Here is a 22,597-nt window from a genome sequence, read left to right on the forward strand (position 1 = left end):
CGCAGACGGACTGACAACAGGGGATTGACAGGACAGGGTTCAAATAGTGACAGGGAGCCAATCAGAGCCCGCAACGGTTGGGGCCAAATGAGCGGGCACAGGTGAATCTCATCGGTAATGAAGACACAAATAGCTTCTTATTGGTGTTATTTATGTTTCGTGTATTGTTACCCAATGCTAAATCTATTGCACCCTGGTCATCCTGGAAGGGGATTACCAATTGTGAAGCCCCTTCTGAAGGTTTCTCATTTTCCTCATGTTGAGAGTTTTGTATTTTCCCTTGCCCGCATGACGGTTTCAAATCATGGGATGGTGTAATTGTGGCCTGTGCAGTCCTTTGAAACCTTTTGTGATTAAGGGCTAAACAAATAAATGTGACTTGACTTGAATATCTTGTACAAATTTAAATGGGTACAATTCTCATATCTTTGACACATTTGAATATTAACGTGACCTTCAAACGACTCAAATATCCATCACTTTAAGTCAAGTCAAGTTTATTTGTATAGCCATTAATCACAAGGAGTCTCAAAGGGCTGCAAAGGCCACAAATGATTGCAAACCACAGACTATTATGAAAAATGCAAAAATAAATAAATAGGTTGTATTTCTGTCAAATAAGTAGGTATTGCGTGATATGTTGATGTGTTTGTTTGTATCAGGGTTGTCAAACTCATATTAACTCGGGTGCCACACGACAGAACAAACATTCACTCGGGGGCCGAAATAGTAGATTGAGGAGAAAGAAAAAAAAGAGAGAAAGAAACGTGAAAAGCAAAAGAGATAAAATGAGAAATAGTGAGAGATGGGAAAGAAAGACAAATTGAAAGAGAGAAGGAGAGAAAAGAGGATAGAAAGAGAGAAGGTTAGAAAAAGAGAAGGAGAAAGCAAGAGAGAGAGAGGAAGATAGAAAAGAGAGAGAAAATTTAAAAAGGAAGGTAGAGCAAAATAAGGTAAAAAGACACACAGAGAGCAAGACGCAAAGAAGAACAAAGAAAGAGAAAAAGAGAGATAAAGAGTGAGAGAAAAGGGGATGAAGACAGGGAGAGAGAGAGAGAGAGAGAGAGAGAGAGAGAGAGAGAGAGAGAGAGAGAGAGAAAGAAAGAAATACAACTACATTCACCGTTTCCAACATTTTAAAAATAACAAAATTCGATAAGGGATTATTTCATTGATACTCAGTTTATAAAAAGTTCAAAAACTTTTATCTGTCTGTCCGTCCGTTATGCATTTGAGAGGAAAAGCTAAAGATGTAGTTAGGTTTGGCATTAGAAACAGTTAGAAACAGTATAAACTATTATGACACCATCCCCTGATATTAAACCTACACGAAGGCAAGGAAAAACTCAAAAACCTCAACATGAGGCAAATGAAGAAACCTTGAGAGGGGGCCGCTTATAAGGGTAATCTCCCTTCCAGGATGACCAGCCTGCAATGGATGATGCAAGGGCACGGACAGACAGTACACAGACATCATCAACTTTAAATATAAGTAATAACAGAATGTCTGGTCAACATCATTCATAAACTATTGAATACAACTTTGTTTTAAGCCTAGATCTAAACACTTCCACTGAGGTTGCAGGACAAATTTCAGAGGCCAGAGGGCACCGGGGCCCGAATGGAGAAGGATCCCGAACCTGACGATTTCTTCTTGGCTCTTGGGATCACTAGTAGACCAGCATTTTCTGAGCGAAGTCTCCAAGCAGGAACATTGGGGGGAAATACATTTTAAACATATGAGAGAGCAAGTCCATGCATGATTTTCTATACTACCAATAGAACCTTAAAATCACATCTTTAGCTAACAGGGAGCCAATGCGGGTTAGCTAAAATTGGGGTATTGTGATCAAAGTTAAAAGCTTTGCTGCAGCTTAATAAAACAAAACAAAAACACAAGTACAGCAATACGTCAAAACTAAATATTAAAAGAAGTGCCTAAAACAGGAACCGAACATGTTATTTTGCTTCGACTGTGATTGTTTAAAAAACAATTTGATGACACGAGTCTATTTCAAAAGAAATATAACATCTAAATATCTACATTTGAATTTATTCATGAGGCAGCACGGCGGCGCAGTGGTTAGCATGTGTACGGTGAGGTCATGAGATCGAACCTCTTGTGTGGAGTTTGCATGTTTTCCCCGTACTTGCGTGGGTTTCTTCTGGGCACTCCGGTTTCCCCCCACATTCCAAAAAAATATATGTCAAGTTAATTGGCTGGTCTAAATTGTCCCTAGGTGTGAATGAGCTGTGTGCTCTGCAACTGGGATGGGCTCCAGCACCCCCGCGACCCTACTGAGGATAAGCGGTGCAGATAATGGATGAATGGATGGATGAAAACATTGGATCTGTCTCCGATTGGCCATTTTTTTCAACCCAATCCTGGGCCTGACTCTAAATAGTTCTAAACCAGAAGTCTCCAACATGGTTCCCGCGGGCAACAGGGTACCCCCTAAGGCAGGGGTGTCAAACGGGCGCCCTGCGGGCCAGATCAGGCCCGCTAAGGGATTAAATCCGGCCCGCGAGTCAACGCTCAGAGAAGAACAAGAGAAAAATGAGCTGCAGGTTGAAATATATCCACTTGATGTTGCCAAAGCCAGGTGCCTCTCACAAACGCTGTACTTGTATTTCTCTCTCTCTCTCTCTCTCTCTCTCTCTCTGTCTTCTTTCCACTCTTTATCTCTCTCTCTTTCACTTTCTCTGTCTCTCTTTTTCTCTTTCTTTGTTCCTCTTTTTCTCTGTATTTTTACCTTATTTCACTCTCTCTTCCCTTTCTCTCTCTCTCTATTGCTTTCCCCTTTTCTCTTTCTCTCATTCTCTTTTCTTTCCTTGTCTCTTTCTCTCTTTCTATTTCTCTCTGGATTTCATTCTCTCTCTTTCCCTCTCTCACTATTTCTCTTTTTATCTATTTTTTTCTCATGCTCTCTCTCTCTCTTTCTTTTATCTCTCCCTCTCTCTTTCTCCCTTCCTCCTTCTTTGTCCTACCCTTTCTACTTTTCTCTCCCTCTTTTTTCTTATTTCCTTTTCTTTTTTTTTTTTCGTTCTCTCTAATCTACTAGTTCGGCCCCCGAAAGAATGTTTGTTCTCTTGTGTGGCCCCCGGGTTAAAATGAGTTTGACACCCCTGCCCTAAGGACTGTTCTGAAAATAGCTCACCAGTGCTGAGTCATTGAGATTTTCCAGTAAAATTATTTTATTAGTTGACTGAGTCTATTTAACAGTTTTTTTTTTAAATAATGAACACTGTAAAATATCATAATAACATGATACATTGTTATTTCAGAAATTCAAATAAATGAATTCCAGTTCATGGGCTTCATAGACAATTTTTTTCCAAGTATTGATAATTATTGTTGTTAAATTAATTAAGAGAATAGAATGAAAGTATATTTATCTTTATATTGATTTGTTTTACAGGAAATATGACATCCTTATTTCCAATTTGTGTGTAAAAAATTTTGCACGCCAACTGGCTACCTTTTTAGCTGTTAAGCATGTTACCTAACTAGGATTTTGTAATTTTTTGCATGGTATCTTGCTAACATTTTACATTTTGCCAGTTTTGAAGCTAACTGTTGGCTTCCTTTCTAGCTAGCTATCTAGTTTTTCACCTTCTTTTCTGGCTATTTAGTTGGTTTTTTACTCTTTTAGCTAGCTATCTAGCTTTTTTGTTGTTGTTTTTGTTTAATTTTATAGCTAAATATCAAGCTATTTTAGCTATTTAGCAGGCCATCGAAATAATTAGCTATTTTTGAAATTACAGTAATATCAAACTTGGCGCTTGTCAACGTGGATTCATTTCCATCGTTCACCGCGGGAGGGCGACATTGAGCCCTTCTAGACATCTGCCCAGAAGAGCCCATCAGCCCGCAGTAGCTGTGCACGCTCACCAGAGATGGCGTCGCTTCTCCAACCGGATAAAGTCATCTATCTAGTTCGTGGAGAGAAAAGGATTCGTGCTCCTCTGTCGCAGTTGTATTTCTGTCGTTACTGCAGCGAGCTACGATCCCTGGAATGTGTTTCTCACGAGGTATGATATTAAAGCACTAGCTTGTCGCTTTTCCTTCATTTGTGGCTAGCCTACTATGTTAGCTGGCTGCTAACTGATATGCCACGTAGGCGGGGTCAAGGAAAGCTCCTTGTTTATGGATTGGCTGTGCACACTGTCCGTCAAAGAGTCACTTCATTTCATTGGCTTGCATGCGCTTTAACTTCCGTTTATCTTCATAGCATCAGTAGGCGTTTTGGCTAACTAGCTTAGCGCTTAGTAACTATTAACCACTGATGATTTAGTTTTAATCATAAAATAAAAAAGCAATTTCAATTGAACTCTAAATCTGTATTCTTACATTGAGGTTCTATTTACATTGCCCACGAAGCTTGTCTACATAATCTCGAAATACGAACACCACACCCAAGAGGCTAATTTCATTTTTTGGTAACCAAATATGTATCAATGAAGACCTTTATATCAAAGTGGGTATTTTCTTAGCAGTCTTGATGAAAGTCATATACACATAGTTACGTGTTTTATGTAGTGATTACTTGTACTATGTATGTACTGCATAAAAACGGTCATTTTTATAAAAAAACAAAATACATAACTTAATTTGAATTTTTACTCCACAATAATCAGGTGGACTCCCATTACTGTCCGAGCTGCTTGGAAAACATGCCATCTGCAGAGGCAAAACTGAAGAAGAACAGGTGAGGTTAACTTGAACTTGACGGTCATATGCAAAAACTCTCCTAAGTCTCAACTTCAAATAGATAGTGCTTGTATTACTTTACATTTTTATTGATTTATATCTGATATATCCTGTATTACTGTTGCAGGTGTGCCAACTGTTTTGACTGCCCATGTTGCATGCACACTTTGTCAACACGGGCCACCAACATCCCTGCTCCTCTGCCTGATGACCCCACCAAGACTGCTATGAAAAAGGCCTACTACTTGGCCTGTGGCTTCTGCCGCTGGACGTCCAGAGATGTAGGAATGGCAGACAAGTCCGTGGGTAGGTGCTGATATTTGAGGCGTGACTGCACGTTTTCAAAAAAATCAGTAACATCCAAATTATTTTTTGTTCAATGCAGCTAGCGGTGGGTGGCAAGAACCTGAGAACTGTCACAACCAGAGGGTATGAGTCCTCATTTGTAGTTATTTGCATTCCTTGGGTTGATCACATGTTTTGATATACTGAATAGAGGTCTCTCATAGAAACTGAAACGATAGCTTTGTACTGTACGAACCGTGTGACTGAACACAATTCTCTCTCAAAAGACCAACTGAACTGATCTATTGAAATTTTGGGGAGAAAAAAACAATTAAATTGAACTAATGCACATTATATCAAAGTGTACTACAGTAGCCCTTCGTATAAAATATTTATGTGTTTCAAAGTGAAAGAAAGTGAACCCGCCCTATAGTGGGAATAGAAACCTATGTTAATGTGCAGCTAATGCTTTCTAAACCCCTGTCAGCCCAGATTAAACATTACAATAACAATACATTGTTATATTACTCACGTGTGATATACATGAATAAGATTAAATAACCATTTAAATCAATATACTTGGAAGAGCAAAACGAAATTTGATTTACCTTTGGTGTGACGTGACTTGAGATGGTATAGTCGAGTAACGGGTGGATGCAGAGAAGGAAGAAAAGGCACATTAGCATTAAAACTGATTTTAAAACTTCCACTTCTGATGATTGTCATCCCCTTGATAGAGTCTTAATGCTCAATAAATGTCTCAATTGTCAATTGGTTACAGTCATATTCCTTGGCGAGGATAACAATGCATGTGCCTTCTTCGTACTCCTTGATAATAGCAAGCTTAGTTTTCGTGGTTATCTTGTTTTTGCTTCTCAATTGTGTTTTTGCTTCTGACTTTTGTTCCTCCAAAAGTCTTGGGATCTATAGAGAACAAATACAGTCCAAGAAATAGAGTGTTTTGTCGCAGACTCAAGAAAGTATTTACGAAACATTTAAGATTCTGAACTGAATGAAAAAAAAGGTATTATGGTGGGTAGTTCAGCCAATATCATATCATATCCGCAAATTCAATGATGCCATGACACAAACCAATTGCGGAGCAGCTTTCGATATGACTTTGAGCACTAGAACACAGGCATTTTGGAGACCTGACTACACAAACACTGCATAATTTAAATGTTAAATGTTTTTGCGGAGGCGAAATAACTTGTTATCAATGTCGTATAGTGGCTTATATGCCGTAACGAGGTTCTAAAAAACATGTCATCCACACTAAGCGAGAACATGGTAAGGCAGGGTTGCGTAACCCGGAGTCTGCTTTACTCTGTGTCTAAAGCATTTCATCACGTTATGTTTTTCACTGAGAGGGAAAAAAACTCCCCGATGTAACTTTGTGTTCATGTCAGATCAACAAGCTGATGGAGTATTACCAGCAGTTGGCGTACAGAGAGAAGCAAGAGCGCGACCGGAAGAAGCTGGCCCGGAGACGACAGTGCATGCCTTTGGCTTTCTCGGTACTTCCTTCTCTCGGTCACAGACATGGAGCCATTTGCATTTAACTTATGGAAATAAAGACGCTCCTCTACTTACGACCATTCGGCTTACGAAAAACGATTGATACGAACATTTTTTTCGGGATGTCGAAAAATATCCAAACATTGCTGTGAGTTAGATCTTGTATTGTCTGCACCTTTTGAGTACAGGACATTACTGTAGTGCTTCTTTCAGCCGCTACCGGAGTGTGGCGCTGTGAGAGCTCACCCGAAAGAGAAAAAATCTGCTTCCTCTTCCTAATTTGTGTGTAAACATCTTTCCTTCACCTGCTCGTAATCCTAGCGCTACCACCAATGTAGCATGTCGTATGTCGTTTTGTGTGGGTAATGAATTGCTCCTAGATTATGAAAAAATACATTTACGATCTCTTTAAAGAGCGACATCCGACAGCACCCGCTTATTGTAAACATCCCAAACTTCCTCCTAAACTAAACTCTCGCGCTCCCCTATACTCTCGCACCAACTCTCGCGACATTCGTCGCCCTATTGACATCATTCATGTGCACCTCACATTCTACGCCTACACTAGCTCCAGCTCGCTAAGAAGTTTGACATTTTTATTGTCTAATATTTCGTGCATCCATTCGATATGGTTGGTATAAAGTGTAAAGGAGAGGCAAGCCGTTTCTTGAACGTGGAATAAGAAAGCTTGATGCGGTTGAGAAAGTGGTGGGATCGCTTTTTTGTCATCCACTCCCTACCGCGGAGGAAAGTGTCGTCTAACTCTTGAAGCTCATCTTCATAAGTTAGTTAAACGTAACTTTATTTATCTTTAATAGAGCATGTTTTTTGAAATGTTTATTTTTTAGTACAAAACGATACAGGTTACTTATACAAGCCTTAAACACACTCATATAAACCTTAAACAAGCAACTTACGAACGATTGTCTGGAACCCAACTCGTTCGTAAGTAGGGAAGCGTTTGTCATGCTTAAGTTTGGATAACAAGATTGATGTCACATTTGCCTGAATTATTGTTTGTGAGAGTATAGATTTACGCTGAGATGTTAAAACATCTGTGAGCTTTTATGCTAAAGTTGTGATGTCTTGAGTGTTTTCCAACTGCCGTTGCACGTCAGCTATTGTATGCCCGATCTTCATGCGTCTTTGTTCTCCTCCCTTTCCTTTGCTAATCCATCACGGCTTTTTTTTCTATTGAAACCCTTCCAGCAACACACAATTCATGTGGTGGTGAGTTGTTTTTAACTTTTGTTTATTTTTTCAGTTGAATTTGTTATGTAGTCTATTTTTTTGTTGGTGTCTGACATCACAGACCACATGAATGCCCTTGTGGTGAAATGATGGCAATACAGGACAGCAGGGGAGGAGAAATACATTTGCTTGAATGGTGTTTTAAAAAAAATACCGACAAATTCTTCAAAAGACAAAATTAAACAATCGGATAAGAAGTAAGATGTTGGTAATGATTTTATCTCTTTTTTTCTCTCCTGCTGTACTTGCCACAAAAGTCCACTATCTAAATGCATGGTAACATCTTCCTTTTAGCTTGCTCTGTGTCTCTTCTGATACACATCTTGAGTTAAAAGTACCTTGTAGATTGTAGATAGAAATAAAGTAGCCTTAGTTGAGTTGGATTTAGCAAATATAAGATTCTGTTCTTCCTCAATCGTCTAGGAAAAGTACGGCCTCGGAACACGCCTTCAACGACAGAGGGCCGGAGCGCCCATGTCCGCTCTGGCGGCTCTTTCGTGAGTTGCTTTTTTCCTAATACACTTCACTACATGTTGTGATGTAAAATGAGCAATCTCTGACTCTGATGTTGACATTGTTACATCAAATATATACTTACCGAATGATAGTTGTGATGAGTTGAATTTTTGCAGCCCATCTTATACAGTCGTATAAAGCAATTTATGTTCTTTTAAACATGAATAATTATCGCTGAGAAACATTTATTTTTACTAAGTCTTATAATGCTCTAGGACGACGCTGTCAGGTATTTGAAAACATGGATTCATGGTAATATGAATGTCTAAATGCGTTTGTTCGGCAGTCTTAAAGAGGGGGAGGACCAGCGGGAGATCACCATCGAGCCCGCCCAAGCACTGGACGAGGTAGAGCCGTTGCCTGAAGATTGCTACACAAGGCCCATCTGCTTGCCAGAAGGTAAAGATTTCCACTACGATTAGTTGAATTGAAACTTGTCCTTTGCCAAAGAATAGTTTCACAAATCTTTGAAAAAAACAATCATTTGACGTTACGTTGCAAAGGAATTGGATATTTAACCGATAAAGAAAATAAGTTTTAAGCTTTTGCATATTAATACTTAACCAGTATATTATGCAAATCCTAAGTACAGTATATTCAAACTATTAAATTCAACACGATATACTGGATTTTTACCCACATTTAACGGACCTACCCAACAAAAATGTCATGACTTTTTTTGGTTCTACATGCAAATGACGTGCTGATTTTAGATTCCCCTCTGGTTTTCTTTTCTTTATGGTTATGATTTATTCAAACAATAATTGAGTAAGATTATTTGCTGTATAAATTTGGTAAATTCAGTTAGAAAATCAGGTAAATTTGTTCATGAAATATTTTTTAAATATTTTTTATGAAACTTGTACATTGTATCAGATAATTTTGCTTATTTTTTGATATGGCAAGATAATGAATGACAAACATACAGTACACTGAAGTAGTGCACCAGAAAATATGAGTTTGTAAAATCTGGAAAAAAAAAAAAAAATTAAAATGAGAAAAGTTATCTGTGATTGTACCAGGAACTTTTTCACTATAAACAAATATTGATTTAATGAATATTTCACATTATTTTTGCCGTAAAGGGAGCGTGTGTATTATTTAGCACTTCCTAGTTGTAAATTAAAAACTTCACTCTGTAAACAAATATGAATAATAAGCAAAATACATGCACTGTCATATAAAGTGATTTTTCTTTTTTTTTTTCTCGACACTCGTAAGTCAAGACATTTGTTATTATTTTACATAACATTAGGCTCACCTAAAGGGGATCATCCTGCTGCTAAGCTACCCGCACTCCTGCCCCTTATGGTAATTGCAGGGATGTGATTTTTCCGCTAATTCGCGGAATTCCGCTTTTTTTATCTCCAAAAATAAAATTTTAAAATTTCCGATTTTTTAAGTGGTAAAAAATCCGATTTCGTCTCTACAGCATTCCATTTTAGTGTTTCCGTAACTGAAATGAAACGTACTTGCGATTGGTTGAAGTCTCCGTGTTGACCAATAAACGCGCTTGTTATAAAGGCATAGGAGTATGCCATTGTTCATTTCTCACACGTTTTTGCCGGGTGTTTAAAGAAAGATGTCCGTGATCGAACGCAAAGATGCTCCGCGAGTTAAAGAAATTGATAAGATCGTAAAAAACAAGTTTTGATGGGACTTGTTAGAGAAGGAATTATCTACAAATGTTGGAAAGACGACTGTGACGAATTTGTTCAGTGACTTTATTCGGAAGATCGATCGTGCCGGGAAAGCGCTTTGCTTTGGTGCCATGATACCATTGACTATGGTGGGAGAGGTTTCAAAGCTCTTGAAAGTCACGCAAAGAGCAAAAAACACGTGAAAGAACTCCAGTCAAGAACAACAAATTATTCCATCGCTGGAAGTTTCGGTGCCCAAACGAAAACTCCAAAACTTTACGGCGTCCATCCCTTATTGACATCACAATCGGAAGCGGTAATAGAGAGACGTGATCCACCCCAACAACCTGTACCAGTTGCTGATAGAGTCGTGAATTTTGAGGTAGGTGGTAAACTTTTCAAATTTATTTGACAGTTTTCCCCTTTTTTTCGAAAATATTATAACGTAATAAAAATGGCCATAAATATTTAACAATTACAATAATAGATTTTCATGTGTACATTACACCAACACTTTACTGTAGGGCCTATAATTATTGTATTTTCATTTATAGATAACATTTTCTGCTATAACAAAGACATTTGTGGTATGTTCTAATATGAGTTACTTTTCATTTGGTCATGATACAATTATTTGTTCATGAAATTTGAACTCTTCAACATGATTTATGTGTTAACTTAGTAATCACATGAGTTAGATATGATGATATTCTCAGTGATAGTTTTTAAAAGCAAAGGCAGTCCAATGTTTTTTAATGTGACTGATTTTGAGTTGACTTAAACTGTAATTTTATATGGGATAGTTCAATATACATTGAAAATTTATGCTGTTGTTTTGTCTATTTCTTTGGCATCTGAGTGCATTGAAAGTACTTAAAAACACGGAAAACCCATGAGCTCCGGGGGGCTTCGCCCCACTTGTCCCCCCACCAGGGCACTGCCCTGGACTTAGCTGGGTGCTTGCGGCCCCCAGACCCCCGGCTAATTTTCAGATAATTTCACTTTGGTCAAATCACATCCCTGTAATTGGTAACAAAGGATCTCTCCGCTTGAAAACGTTTGGAGACCCTTTGCACTACACAATCTAGTGGTCAAAAATGACACAGTGTCTCTTTAAGTATCAGTAGTGAATATTTATATTATGTTCAGCCTTCAACATTTTTAACTGATATCAATACCATCCTAACATCAGTACTTCATATTATCAGTACTTCATATTATCATACTATTTAAAAAAAATGAAAGCAGAAGTGATAATAGTGTCCCAAATATTTGGTTGATGCCGGATTTATTTTCTTGTTGCAGTGACCCGCCTGCGCCAGCGCCTTCTGCAGCCGGACTTCCAACCCGCGGGAGCTTCGCAGCTGCACCCGCGCCATAAACACCTCCTCATGAAGCGATCGCTGCGCTGCAGGGTCAGCCAGTGACACCTCATTTCTCGTCGATGCGTTCAGGAATATTTGACTTTGACGCAAATGTTTTTTTTTTCTTTGTCTTTCTTCCTCTTAGAAATGTGAGCACAACCTGAGCAAGCCAGAATTCAATCCGACTTCGATCAAGTTTAAAATTCAACTCGTGGCTGTGTGAGTGTATTGTTTTTTTCAGTTTTTTTCCCCCCAATTTTGCACACGGAACATATTTGCAATGCAGTATTGCCTTTTTCTTGTAGGAGTTACATCCCTGAAGTTAGAATTATGTCAATTCCAAATCTACGCTACATGAAGGTCAGTCTATCTTGTTTTTTCATTATTGTTATTTCAAAAGCAGTTGGAGTCCCCCTGCCAAAAAGTTTCCGAAAAAGGCTCTTAAAGGCCGTGATCAGTTGACAAAATATACTTATTGAAATGGACCAAACCATCTCAACTTGATATTTACATTTCTCAAACAAGCACAAACGTTCCCTTCATTTTGAGATAAACCACACCAGGCCAAAAATACATACATTGGTAAACCCCTAAAAAAAAACACCATTATGTGGCACTGACGTAGAACTCACATTTTTGGAGCTCATCTAACAATGCAGCTAAATTATTAAAAAAAGACGATGCTATTTATTGGCGTGAAAGAAGATAGTGGCCCTTATTTTCAAGGCAGAGGAGGAAAATAATAAATGACGCTAATTTTCACCATTAAAAGAAGATGATGCATATTTCAAGTATAAATGACGAAAATGCAAATTTTCAGTTTAAAATACAATGCTAGCGTTCCATTCAGGAAAAGACCACATGCTAGAACTCAGTAAATAAGAAGATGCTCATGTAGGGTTTAGATCAGGGGATGGTGTAATAATAGTCTGTGGTTTGCAATAATCTGTGACTGTGCATCCCTTTGAGACTCCTTGTGATTAAGGGTTATGCAAATGAACATGACTTGACTTATTTTCACCCTAGAAAAGAATGCGAGCTTTCCGGTAGGAAGAAAATGCAAATTTTCTGCATACAGGACAATGCTACCTTTTATTTACAGGAGAAGAAGACAGAAATTTCAATGTAGAAGACTGTACTAATTTTCAGTGCAGAAAAAGCTGCAAGCATCCTGTAAAGAATACAATTGTACTTACCACTTAAGAAAACAATGCTAACTTTCCGCAAATGAATTTTTTTTAAATTTTCAGTGAAAGACACCGTGCTAGCCTTGCAGGCAGGAGATCTCACACATTTCAGCTTAGAAAACGATGCTAGCATACTCTGAAAAAAAAAAACAACGCTAAGTGTTAGCGTTGAAAATCACACCAGCTTTCCGTAAAGAAGACCGTGCAGATTATCAGTGGCGAAGAGGAAACTGACTTCCCGCGCTAAAGACGATGCTAATTGTCAGCTTAGAAAATGGCCACAATTGTTTAAATGGAAAAACACAATGCTAGTTTTTTGAAGACAATTACTTTTTATTTCAATGGTGAAGAAAGCAACACCATAGCTTCCCACATGAACATGTATCGGTAAACGTACATATTTTTGTATGTATTTGACACAGGATCAGCCAACCTATGCAAAAGTGTTATTTATAGTCTAAAATACAGCAATTGAAATATGATGTCTTCTTACATAATAATACATTTGATTAATGACTTTTTTTGGGCTTTCTTATGGCTAGGAGAGCCAAGTGCTGCTGACTTTGACGAACCCTGTGGAGAATGTCACCCATGTCACGCTGGTTGCTTGCGATGAGGAAGACCCTGATAACTTCAACAGCACTGCTGAGGTATTATGACAACTTCTTCCTTCATGCATTAACTTGCTAGTTTACGTATCGTCAGTTACCGCACCAAAATGTAAAAGGACTACTATGCAGACCATGAGTCAGCATGAATTCTTACTTAAGGCAAGAATAAAGCCTAAAAATACAACAGCCAGGAGTGATTACCGACTTGTTTTTGCGGTTAATATACCTCATTTATCCTGAGGCTGAAGGGAATTACTTACAGCAACAGCCAGCAATGCTTTTGGAAAACACCGCAATGGAGAGACTTGGCCACGCCGGCAAATGTGGGGAAGAAAAATTGTTATCTGGCTTCTATTGACGCTTTGGGATCGTATTTGCAGGACTAATCCAGGCATTTCTTTGTGCTGGGAGATTTCTGATCTCGACTGCTAACTTTGTTTATGAGACATGCGTGTTGTCTTCGGCAAACAGACCAGCGGTGCCATTGAGATTAAATATAACAGCAGTTTCTGCTCCCTTCGGCATTGCTGTAGAAAATATACACCTAGCTTTCTGTAATAGTGGTGCAATGGCTTCTGTTGGAATTTGTCCCCAGTGCAGGGCAGGAAATACTCTGCTGCAATAATGGAAAAAGGTGACTGCTGTTGAACTGTTTTTTTTTTTTTTTTTTTTTTTTTAGGAAATAGTCTTTGTTATGTAAAAAAAAAATCCCGTTTTTTTTTTCCCCAGGAGGATAAAGAAATGTATCCCAAAATGGTTTATTTTCTTCTTTCTTACATAAAGGGAACAATACATTTAATATAGAAAGATTTAGAAAACGATTACTCTTTCAACGCTTTAATAAAAACGAGGAAAGATTTGAATAATGAACAAAGGAAACTCATTTTCGGAGATAAGCGATCAATATATATAAAAAATAAACTATTGGAAAATGTCTTTAGGATAAATACTCCAAAACGGTTATCAATAAAAAATGACTATTTTATTTATTTACAAGGTCTTTTGGTCGAAGTTACAAACAGCTAAATATTCATAAGATGTCCAGGAAAAATATGTAACTCTTACTAAAGTGCTGTACCAGTCGGAATGGTTTTTCTTTATGTAACAAAGAAAATAAATCATTGAAAAATACCATGCTGCCTTTCAGAATATAATTAAAAAAACATAATAAACAATACATGCAAAGGAGAAATTAAATCTTATTTACCTTTAGTGTACCGTGACTTGAGCTGGTACAGAGTAATGTGTGGATGCAGAGAGGTAATGAGATCAAAAGGAAAACTTTCACTTGGGTGGATTATCATGTCCTTAGAAGATTTCCTTGCTTTGATCGCCGCGTTAGTTTTAATCATAGTTCCGACCGTCAATTGGTAATAGCCACATTCATTAGCGGGGGCAATGTAAAACCTCGTGTACAACGCGAATACATACGCTACTTGTGTTTTCTTTTTACCATTTTATACATACATAGATACCTCGCTTCTACGCGCTTCGGTCATCGCTGGTTCACTGCTTCGCAGATGGTGGGTGTGTGTGTGTGAATGGGTAAGTGTGAAGCACATTGTAAAGCGCTTTGGGAGTCTTCATTGACTTGAAAAGCACTATATAAATGCAGACCATTTACCATTTTCATCGTGCATAGTCTCTGATTGGCTAAAGAGAGGAATTTACTTTGTTTGGTAAATGGTCTGCACTTATATTGCGCTTTTCAAGTCATGGAAGACTTCCCAAAGTGCGTTACAGTTTGCTTCACACTTACCCATTCATTCACATACTCACACACCAGAGGCAGCCATGCAAGGCACCTACCTGCATATCAGGGCCATAAGAGGTTCAGTGTCAACAAAAAGCTTTTTACCACTTTATTTTGCTGGAAAAACAGGATACAACAAACAAGACGACAGCAAAAAGAAACATGGAATTACAGTAGTGATTTTCATTTCTTTTTTTTTTTTGAGGGGCATTGTGACTGAAAAGTGGCCTATGTGTCACGTCTGCTCCAGTTCACCTACCTCTCTTCTCTCATAGCAGACAAGCGCTGGAGAGTTATTTTGAAACAATTGATTTCAAAGAAGAAAGTTTTACCTCTCCACCCGCTAAACCTGCTCAGGAGCCACATGCGTGTCTTTGGCGCTCCCTAGTGGCTCCCTGGCGCTTTTCCACAAATGTTTGATTTTTGTAGGACAGAACCGATTGCAAATGCAGTTTTCTGTAACGGCCGCATGATGGCGGCAAAGTACCATGTAAAGTGAAGTGGATCTGCTCCTTATTATATAAAGAGCAACAACTCAGCAAAATTAATTAAAAAATTATAAATTCAAATTTGACAATACAGAAGTTATTTGTAAAATAAATAAAACTTTTTTTGTTAAACAAATTATTGAGCCTGTAAATCGGGTTTGTTCTTGAGTAATTAACAAATAATGAAATAAATAAAGGTTTCTACTTAGCACATTTTTACAAGTTGGGGCGGGGCTGTGGGTTCTGCCGCGATAACCGAGGAATTACTTTATTTTCATGATATTTTTAACATTTTTGTTTTGTGGGCTGGATGAAAAAGTCTGAGGGGTGCTAGGTGGTCTGTAAGCTGTAGTTTGCCCACATGATCTTTTTTTTTTCCCTCATTTTGGTCATTTTGCTTTCGGCGTCGATGTGCGAGGGCACTTTTTGGAGGAAAATGCCGCAGTGCCTGTGGCGCAGAGTATCAATCATAAATGATCATTTTGGAGCTCGGTCGCCAAATTCTTTAAGTGGGCAGGGTACCGGGGAAAACAGCGACTTAGAATATAATAAAACCGGAGTTTACTTTTATCCCTGGCGAAGGGAATAGTCTGTTAAAGACTTAGGGAATCTGATTCATTTTAGAAAACAGTCTTTTTCGGCTCAGCTCACTAAAAAGAGCTGGCTCTTTCGCCTCCCAAACGGCTCTTCAGGATGTTTAAGCCTTATACAGTGGAACCTCGGTTCTCGACCATAATCCGTTCCAGAACCCTGTTCGAAAAGCGATTTGTTCGAACACAGAAATCATTTTTCCCTTTACAAATAATGTAAATCGTTTTAATCCGTTCCAACACCCTGAATGTTTACCTTTGTTTACCTTTAAGACACAAATAACATAAATGTAACCTAGGCTAATCGTACGTTCGCGTTAGCGTAATCTTCTATACGAAAGATTACGCTAACATGAACGTGTAAAAATAAATAAAAAAAAGTATAAAGAAAAGAATTATGAATAGGATTTTTTACCTTTGTGGTGGTCAGCAGAAGGCGCAGATGGACGGTGAGAGGGATGGAGGAGGAAGGAAAATTATTGTTTGGAAGGAGAGTCCCCTTCCATAAAAACTTGGGGGAGCTCTTCTGTCTGAGGGGTGCTCACACGTTCAAATCTCTTTGCTACGGATGACTGGCTACAGAATGTTCTTTTTTCTTAAAATATCTATCCAATGACACTTGCTTCTGCTTTCTTTTTAGCACTTTTCGGAAGTGGTTCATGACAGTGTCATTAAAGTCATGATGACTTTGTTGGCTGCAGCTTAATCGGTGTGGTGAAATTTTGTAACTCGGCGTATTTGCTACACATTTGTTTAATCTCGGACGTCCCCTAGTGTAATAGAGGTGCAATTGCACCTGAGAAAATTAAAAGGAGTAAAAAAATGTGATGTGAAACATCCACCCCTGCAATCGAACTCCGATTGTTTGATCGAACAACGTAGCAAGAATTTCTCGAAATTTTTAGTCGGACTCCGATTTGTTCGAACTGAGAGGTGTTCGAAAACCGAGGTTCCACTGTATTGCCATTTATTATGTATAATTGACGACTTAAAATAAAGCAAAATTAACACTTTAACGGTAATGCGGAAAAACGCAGGAAACCTCTATTAAATATTTATAAATCTACAAATACAAAATAATATTGACTTTGTTTATACTTAACACATTTAAAGTTAACATCATTTTGACCAATCCTAAGAGAAAAACGGCGTTTCGATGGGAACTGGCTATTGATTGGTGGAATGCCGACTCCTGTCATCCACTTCCAAAAGCCGGCTGATTTTGTCCACGGACAACTTCAGTCTGTTGACATCAGCACTTTCAAATGTAGGTCTTAGATTTTTCGGGATTCCGCATTCATTTGCCGTTTCTTTCGGCGAATTAGCCAATACTTGATTTCTAACTGGTATCCAACTATATGTTAGTGGCTTTTTTGAATGGTAACGTGATCCGAAAATACGTATCATGACATTTTGGAGGACAGAGGAAAACTGCTCTGCTGAAGAGCGTCCGGTGTGCAGGGGCACTGTGGCATTCTGCAGCCAAAGGCGTCAACACCGAATTCCCCACGCGGGTGGCGTCAGGTGTGCACGGGGCTTAGCAGTCCATTTCATATCCAATGTTTTATTTACAGAAAAACATTCTGAATTGATTCTGAGCGAGGAGGCTCTCACGGCTATAATTCCCTCACCCATCTGGACTAGGCAGTAATGGTTCCACAAGGGAGTCGGATCCCGTTTGGGCTCCATTTGTCAGCTGTCACAAACTCAAAAGCTGAGCATTGTGATTCCATCCGGGGACGGTCCACTGAGCCGTGTGTTGCCGGGGGCGGATCCGGGGCCCCAGTCTACCGCGACCGCCTGTTTTTCTTGGCCTTTTTTTACCGACGAAGTAACTAGATAAATCAGAGCTCCTGGCCAAAACAAGAACTTGACCCATTTTGCGTCGCATTGCGGCCAAACGGAGTGTGCACTCGTATTTGTGCTTCATTTGAGATTCAAGCACCTGGAGGGCTTCGTGCTGCCATCTCTACTTGGACCAGCTTTTCCACAAATAAAGCAGAGGAAGGAGGCAGGGAGACCTTGGCTCACCTTTAGGTGCGACATGGTGTTGTTGACCCGTGCAACTTCTTGTTTGCTCATGACTCAACGGGCGAGATGTTCATTTTGGCGAATTTGTGCTGGGAGGCGACATGACAACATCAGTCATCATGTCAGCTCCTCGCCGACCGACTGCAGTTGTGCAGGGGACAGATGTTTTTCATGAATTAGGGTTTTGTAGAGGTGCCGCGGATTTGTGAGGGGGTAGGGTTAAATACCAATAATCTGGATTTAAATGGTCAGCTCACCAACAAAATCTGTGGAAATCTGATAACAATCTTATACCTCAAATCACGTTTGTCAATAGAGGGAAGACAAGCAGGACATATGATTATTGCAGTTTAGTGTTGCATAACTACTCAATATATTTTATTTACTCCACTCAACTACCCCTTTAAATATACTTAATACCACACATAATAAACCTAATTAAAACAGGGAGCAAATTTGGAAGTTAGATCAATTCAATGAAATAAGTCATCAAACTAAAATGAAAAATCCTTTAACTGTTTTTTACCCAGTGTCTTTTATCCCAAAATATTCTTGAATCTAAATCATTGAGCTAAATTACAGATCATTACAAGTCAAACTGGTACCTAAGGCAAATTAATGAATTTATATTATATTATACATGTATATTATATTTTGTATTAAGTGACTATTCAAGTAACGATTGGTTAATTGCAACCTTAAGAAAAATTTAAATGTGGAACAAAAATATGCAAAGGTTTATGCTGAGATTACAAATGGAACAACCATGGCATTATAAGTACCATCTGAGAACGTGAAGGATTTCTTCATTGCGAGCATTTCAATGATCACAGCAAAGTGTTTCTTTATTGCAAGGATTCAATGATCAAAAACAGTGATTACGAAAAGAACAACCTTGGAAATAACATTTCCTGAGATACGAATAGCAGATTGTGGTATTCAAAGAACAGCAACACGATTGGTCAACAGTGATCACAAATCAAACAACCCTGGCATAATTTATTGCAAGTGCTCAATACTAGTCAAAATCAAGATTTCAAAAGTCAAAATAAACCAACCACGGCATTATCAAGCGGCCCCTTATTTTTGATATTCGAAATAGAACTACCCTGGACTTTTACGCATTATTCTTAGCATGGGTCTATTAGTCCAAATAGAATTATCTATCTATCTACCTTGGTCATATCCCTCGAGGGGTGACCGAACTACCGAACTAAATAGAACTACCTTGGCATTATAAGCATTCTTTGCAAGTGTTTATTGGTCAAACTAGAATTACCGATGTATTTAGGCATTATTCATAGCAGGCAAAATGAAAACAAATGGAACACACTTGGTAGCACGGCAGTGCAGTGGTTAGCGCGTGTGCGGCACAGTTCTGAGATCATGAAATTGAAATTTCCTGTGTGGAGATTGCATGTTTTCCCTGTGCTTGCGTGGGTTTCCTTCAGGCACTCCGGTTTCCTCCCACATTCCAAATACTTGCATGTCAGGGTTAATTGACCGGTCCAAATTGTCCCTGGGTATGAATAAGCGAGTGAGTTGTCTGTCTCTGTGTCAACCAGTTCAGGGTGTCCCCTGCCCACTGCCTGTAGATAGCTGGGATGGGCTCCAGCACCCCCTGCGACCCTACTGAGGATAAGCGGTGCAGATAATGAATGGGACACACATGTCGACAAATGTGATGTATTGTAGCATAATCAACGTGTTTCAAATAATACTAGCGGCGTCTTGTTGGTTAGTTTGACCTAATGAGCGACCAACGATAATCTTGTTTAAAACAAAATCAATATCTTTATTCTTTATGGCCGCTACACTTTATTATTATTAATTTGTGGTTCTCGAATTTAACACTAATAGATCTGCACTTGGGTCCACTCGGCTCACAGCTCGTCAGTCTACAATTAAACATGAAATGATCATCTTCGGGTTCGCGCCCCGGCCGAGTCATTCCTAAGACTTAAAAAGTGGTCGGCGGCGCCCTCTCTTGGCTGCGGCTGCATCGGGTCAGATGCAATCGACATTTCGTTCTGTGTACATTGTTACACAGAATGACAATACAAGGAAATTATTATTATTATTATTATTATCAGTACCAAAACAATACAGCAGATAAAGTATGCTTCCAAAGTTAGTCGACTTCAGTCCCTTCGCCGTTAACTTCGGATGTAACATTCTGAAGAAACATGCAAAATTATTCTTCAGATGCTGGCTGAAAGTGAGGCATACAGCCCAGGTCCGTCGAGGCGAATCGTCTCGATTATAAAATACGTACAACAAAGCTCCTCTTTTCTATTTCGCTCCTGAAGTTGGGACGCCTAAATATCTTTTCGTTTGCTTGCAAAACGGAAACAGCGGGGGAAGGTCAAAGACGAGGCGCCCGGACGACCTAGCGCGAGAGCCGATGATTGAGCGTTTGGCTTCCGTTTGCCTCGTAGGTCATCGTTCCCCGCAAGGAGCTGGTCTTGGCAGGCAAAGACGCCGCCGCAGAGTATGACGAATTGGCCGAACCGCAGGACTTTCAAGACGACCCCGAGTAAGTTTCCCTCTCCCGCATTCGCCAGACCGAAAACTCAGTCTGCCCGACTCTTCACCTCCTCCCCTCCAGTGTGGTCGCTTTCAGAAAGTCCAACAAGATCGGGTTCTTCATTAAAGTGACTCCCCGCAAAGAAGAGGACGCCGATGTCTGCATCTGCTTCAAGATCCGCCACGATTTCCGGAATCTAACTGCTCCGGTCCGGCCTAGCGAGGATGGACAGGACACCGCCGCTGAAACCATTTGGCTCACGCACCATGTGGAGCTGAAGCTCGGGCCGCTTGTCCCCTGAATGCTCCAAAATAGGGTCAGCTTCTTAACATTATATACCTTCAAACTGTTTCTAATTATGAACACATTGAGGGTTATAAACGTCATTTTATCATAACTCTTACGAACGAGTTATTATAAACAATAACTGCCTGCTCAGTTTTGCATTATGTTACCTGTTCTTGCTTTTGTTTCATTTACAGACAAAAAAAAAAGAAGCACTTCATGAAATATCCTTGCTATAAAATATGGAAAAAGGACACTCTTAAGGGAACATTTTCCCTCCTCGCTTCGACATTCTCGATCATGAACGAGTTATTATAAACAAAGCATGTTTAGCTTAGTTTTGCATCGTATTCAAAAGAGCATCATATTCAACTTGACTTCACAAGCAGTCCTTGCCATAAAATGTCGAAAAACGAGTCTCTTAAGTCAACGTTTCCCTTTTTACTGCCCTATTTTCTCCACAAGCTCCATTACCTCAAGCTTATCTTGTTTTAAACGCAATTTTCTTATAACTATCATGAACAAATTATTATGAAAAATCATTAACAAGTCAGCTCAGTTTTGCACTATGTCGCCTGTTTTCACTTTTGTTCCATTAACAGACAAAAAAAAGACAAGAGCATCATATTCAAGCTGATTTCACGAGTAGTCTTTGCGATGAAATGTCCAAAAACGAGACTCCTAAGTCGACCGTTTGTCTTTTCGCTGCTCTATTGTCCTCACAACCTCCATTCGCTTCAAGTCGATTGTGTTTATTATAACTCATGAACACGTTTTTGTGAGCAAACAATAACAGTCAGCTCAGTTTTGCATTATGTTGCCAGTTTTATCTTTCGTTCCATTTACAGACCAAAAAGATGAGCGGCTCGTATTCAACTTGACTTCACGAGGAGTCCTTGCTATAAAACGTCAAAAAGCGAGACTTAAGTCGACCATTTCCCTTTCCACAGCTCTATTTTCCCCAGAAGTTTATATTTTATGTATTTTTCTTCTGAAGCTCTTTATGATGCATAAATCAACAGCGGCTAGGAATTTACTCACAGGAAAAGATTGAATCTGAACAAATCCATAACACTGCACACACCTCAGACAATAGCCGCCAGCACAAATGATAAATACTGTATTACATTGTCATCACACGCTGCTTTGTTCTTTTGGTAAATTGCGAAACAATGACACTACTAGAAGATCTGCACTTGACAGTCCAACTTGTCTTTTTATTTTCAGCACTCTGATTTGCCGTCTGAGTGTTTGTAAGCTTCTGTCACTTGCGATTTGTAGCCTTGGTGAAATGAAGTGAGAAACTAAGCGAGTATTGCATAATAAAGTATCCTGCAACCAATTGTTTATGTGTATTGATTCATGACTGAGTTAGAAGTTGCGCAAATAAAGCGTTATGAGTGCGTCCCAATTACAGTGTTCGTACGGTTGCTTAAATTTTCAATGTGTTTTCTATGATTTAAAAAAATGCTTAGATTTTTGGTGAAGTGTTTTGTCAATGCTTGAAATGGTTGCAATATTTACAGGCAGTCTTACTTGATATTTCACGGATCCATTGACCACTAGGGTCGTAGTGGCACCACTTTCTGTGGTGTGTCTTTGATAAGTACAACCTAACGGTGTCTGTCTCTCTTCAGAACGTTGTTTTGCGTAGGGGTTTACTCCTCCCCATGAAACGGATTGTACTGGGTTCCATGGATAGACGAGGCATTAAATACGGAAAAATCAAGCCTACACTTCATCTCTGGTGGTTTCGCTTTGCCATTGCATGTCTTCTTCCCTCGTAACTAACGGCAGTTGGCATTAGTTTGTATTCTGTTGTCATGTGAAGCGTCATCGC

At 39.1% G+C, this 22,597-nt stretch overlaps 1 protein-coding gene across 3 annotated transcripts; it reads left to right on the top strand.

Moving 5' to 3' along the window:
* The first annotated feature begins 3,864 nt into the window (after positions 1-3,864).
* On the top strand, positions 3,865-22,099 carry dctn4 (dynactin 4). 3 transcript variants are annotated; one of them, XM_088343477.1, is made up of 15 exons: positions 3,865-4,032; positions 4,639-4,709; positions 4,839-5,017; positions 5,097-5,140; positions 6,406-6,513; positions 7,724-7,744; positions 8,189-8,262; positions 8,568-8,680; positions 11,227-11,336; positions 11,431-11,504; positions 11,591-11,645; positions 13,015-13,122; positions 20,384-20,481; positions 20,554-20,788; positions 21,606-22,099. In XM_088343477.1, the coding sequence occupies exons 1-14, from the start codon at positions 3,898-3,900 to the stop codon at positions 20,771-20,773; spliced, it is 1,410 nt and encodes a 469-aa protein (XP_088199603.1). In that variant the 5' UTR covers positions 3,865-3,897; the 3' UTR covers positions 20,774-20,788; positions 21,606-22,099. The 3 variants fall into 3 exon arrangements, with proteins under 3 accessions (XP_088199603.1, XP_088199602.1, XP_088199604.1); XM_088343476.1 differs by having other exon boundaries at positions 20,554-22,099; XM_088343478.1 differs by lacking the exon at positions 7,724-7,744 and having other exon boundaries at positions 20,554-22,099.
* Positions 22,100-22,597: the final 498 nt, after the last annotated feature.

The sequence above is a fragment of the Urocampus carinirostris genome, chromosome 9 (assembly GCF_059441175.1).
Source record: "Urocampus carinirostris isolate Australia breed hairy pipefish chromosome 9, RoL_Ucar_1.0, whole genome shotgun sequence".
NCBI classification, from domain to species: domain Eukaryota; kingdom Metazoa; phylum Chordata; class Actinopteri; order Syngnathiformes; family Syngnathidae; genus Urocampus; species Urocampus carinirostris.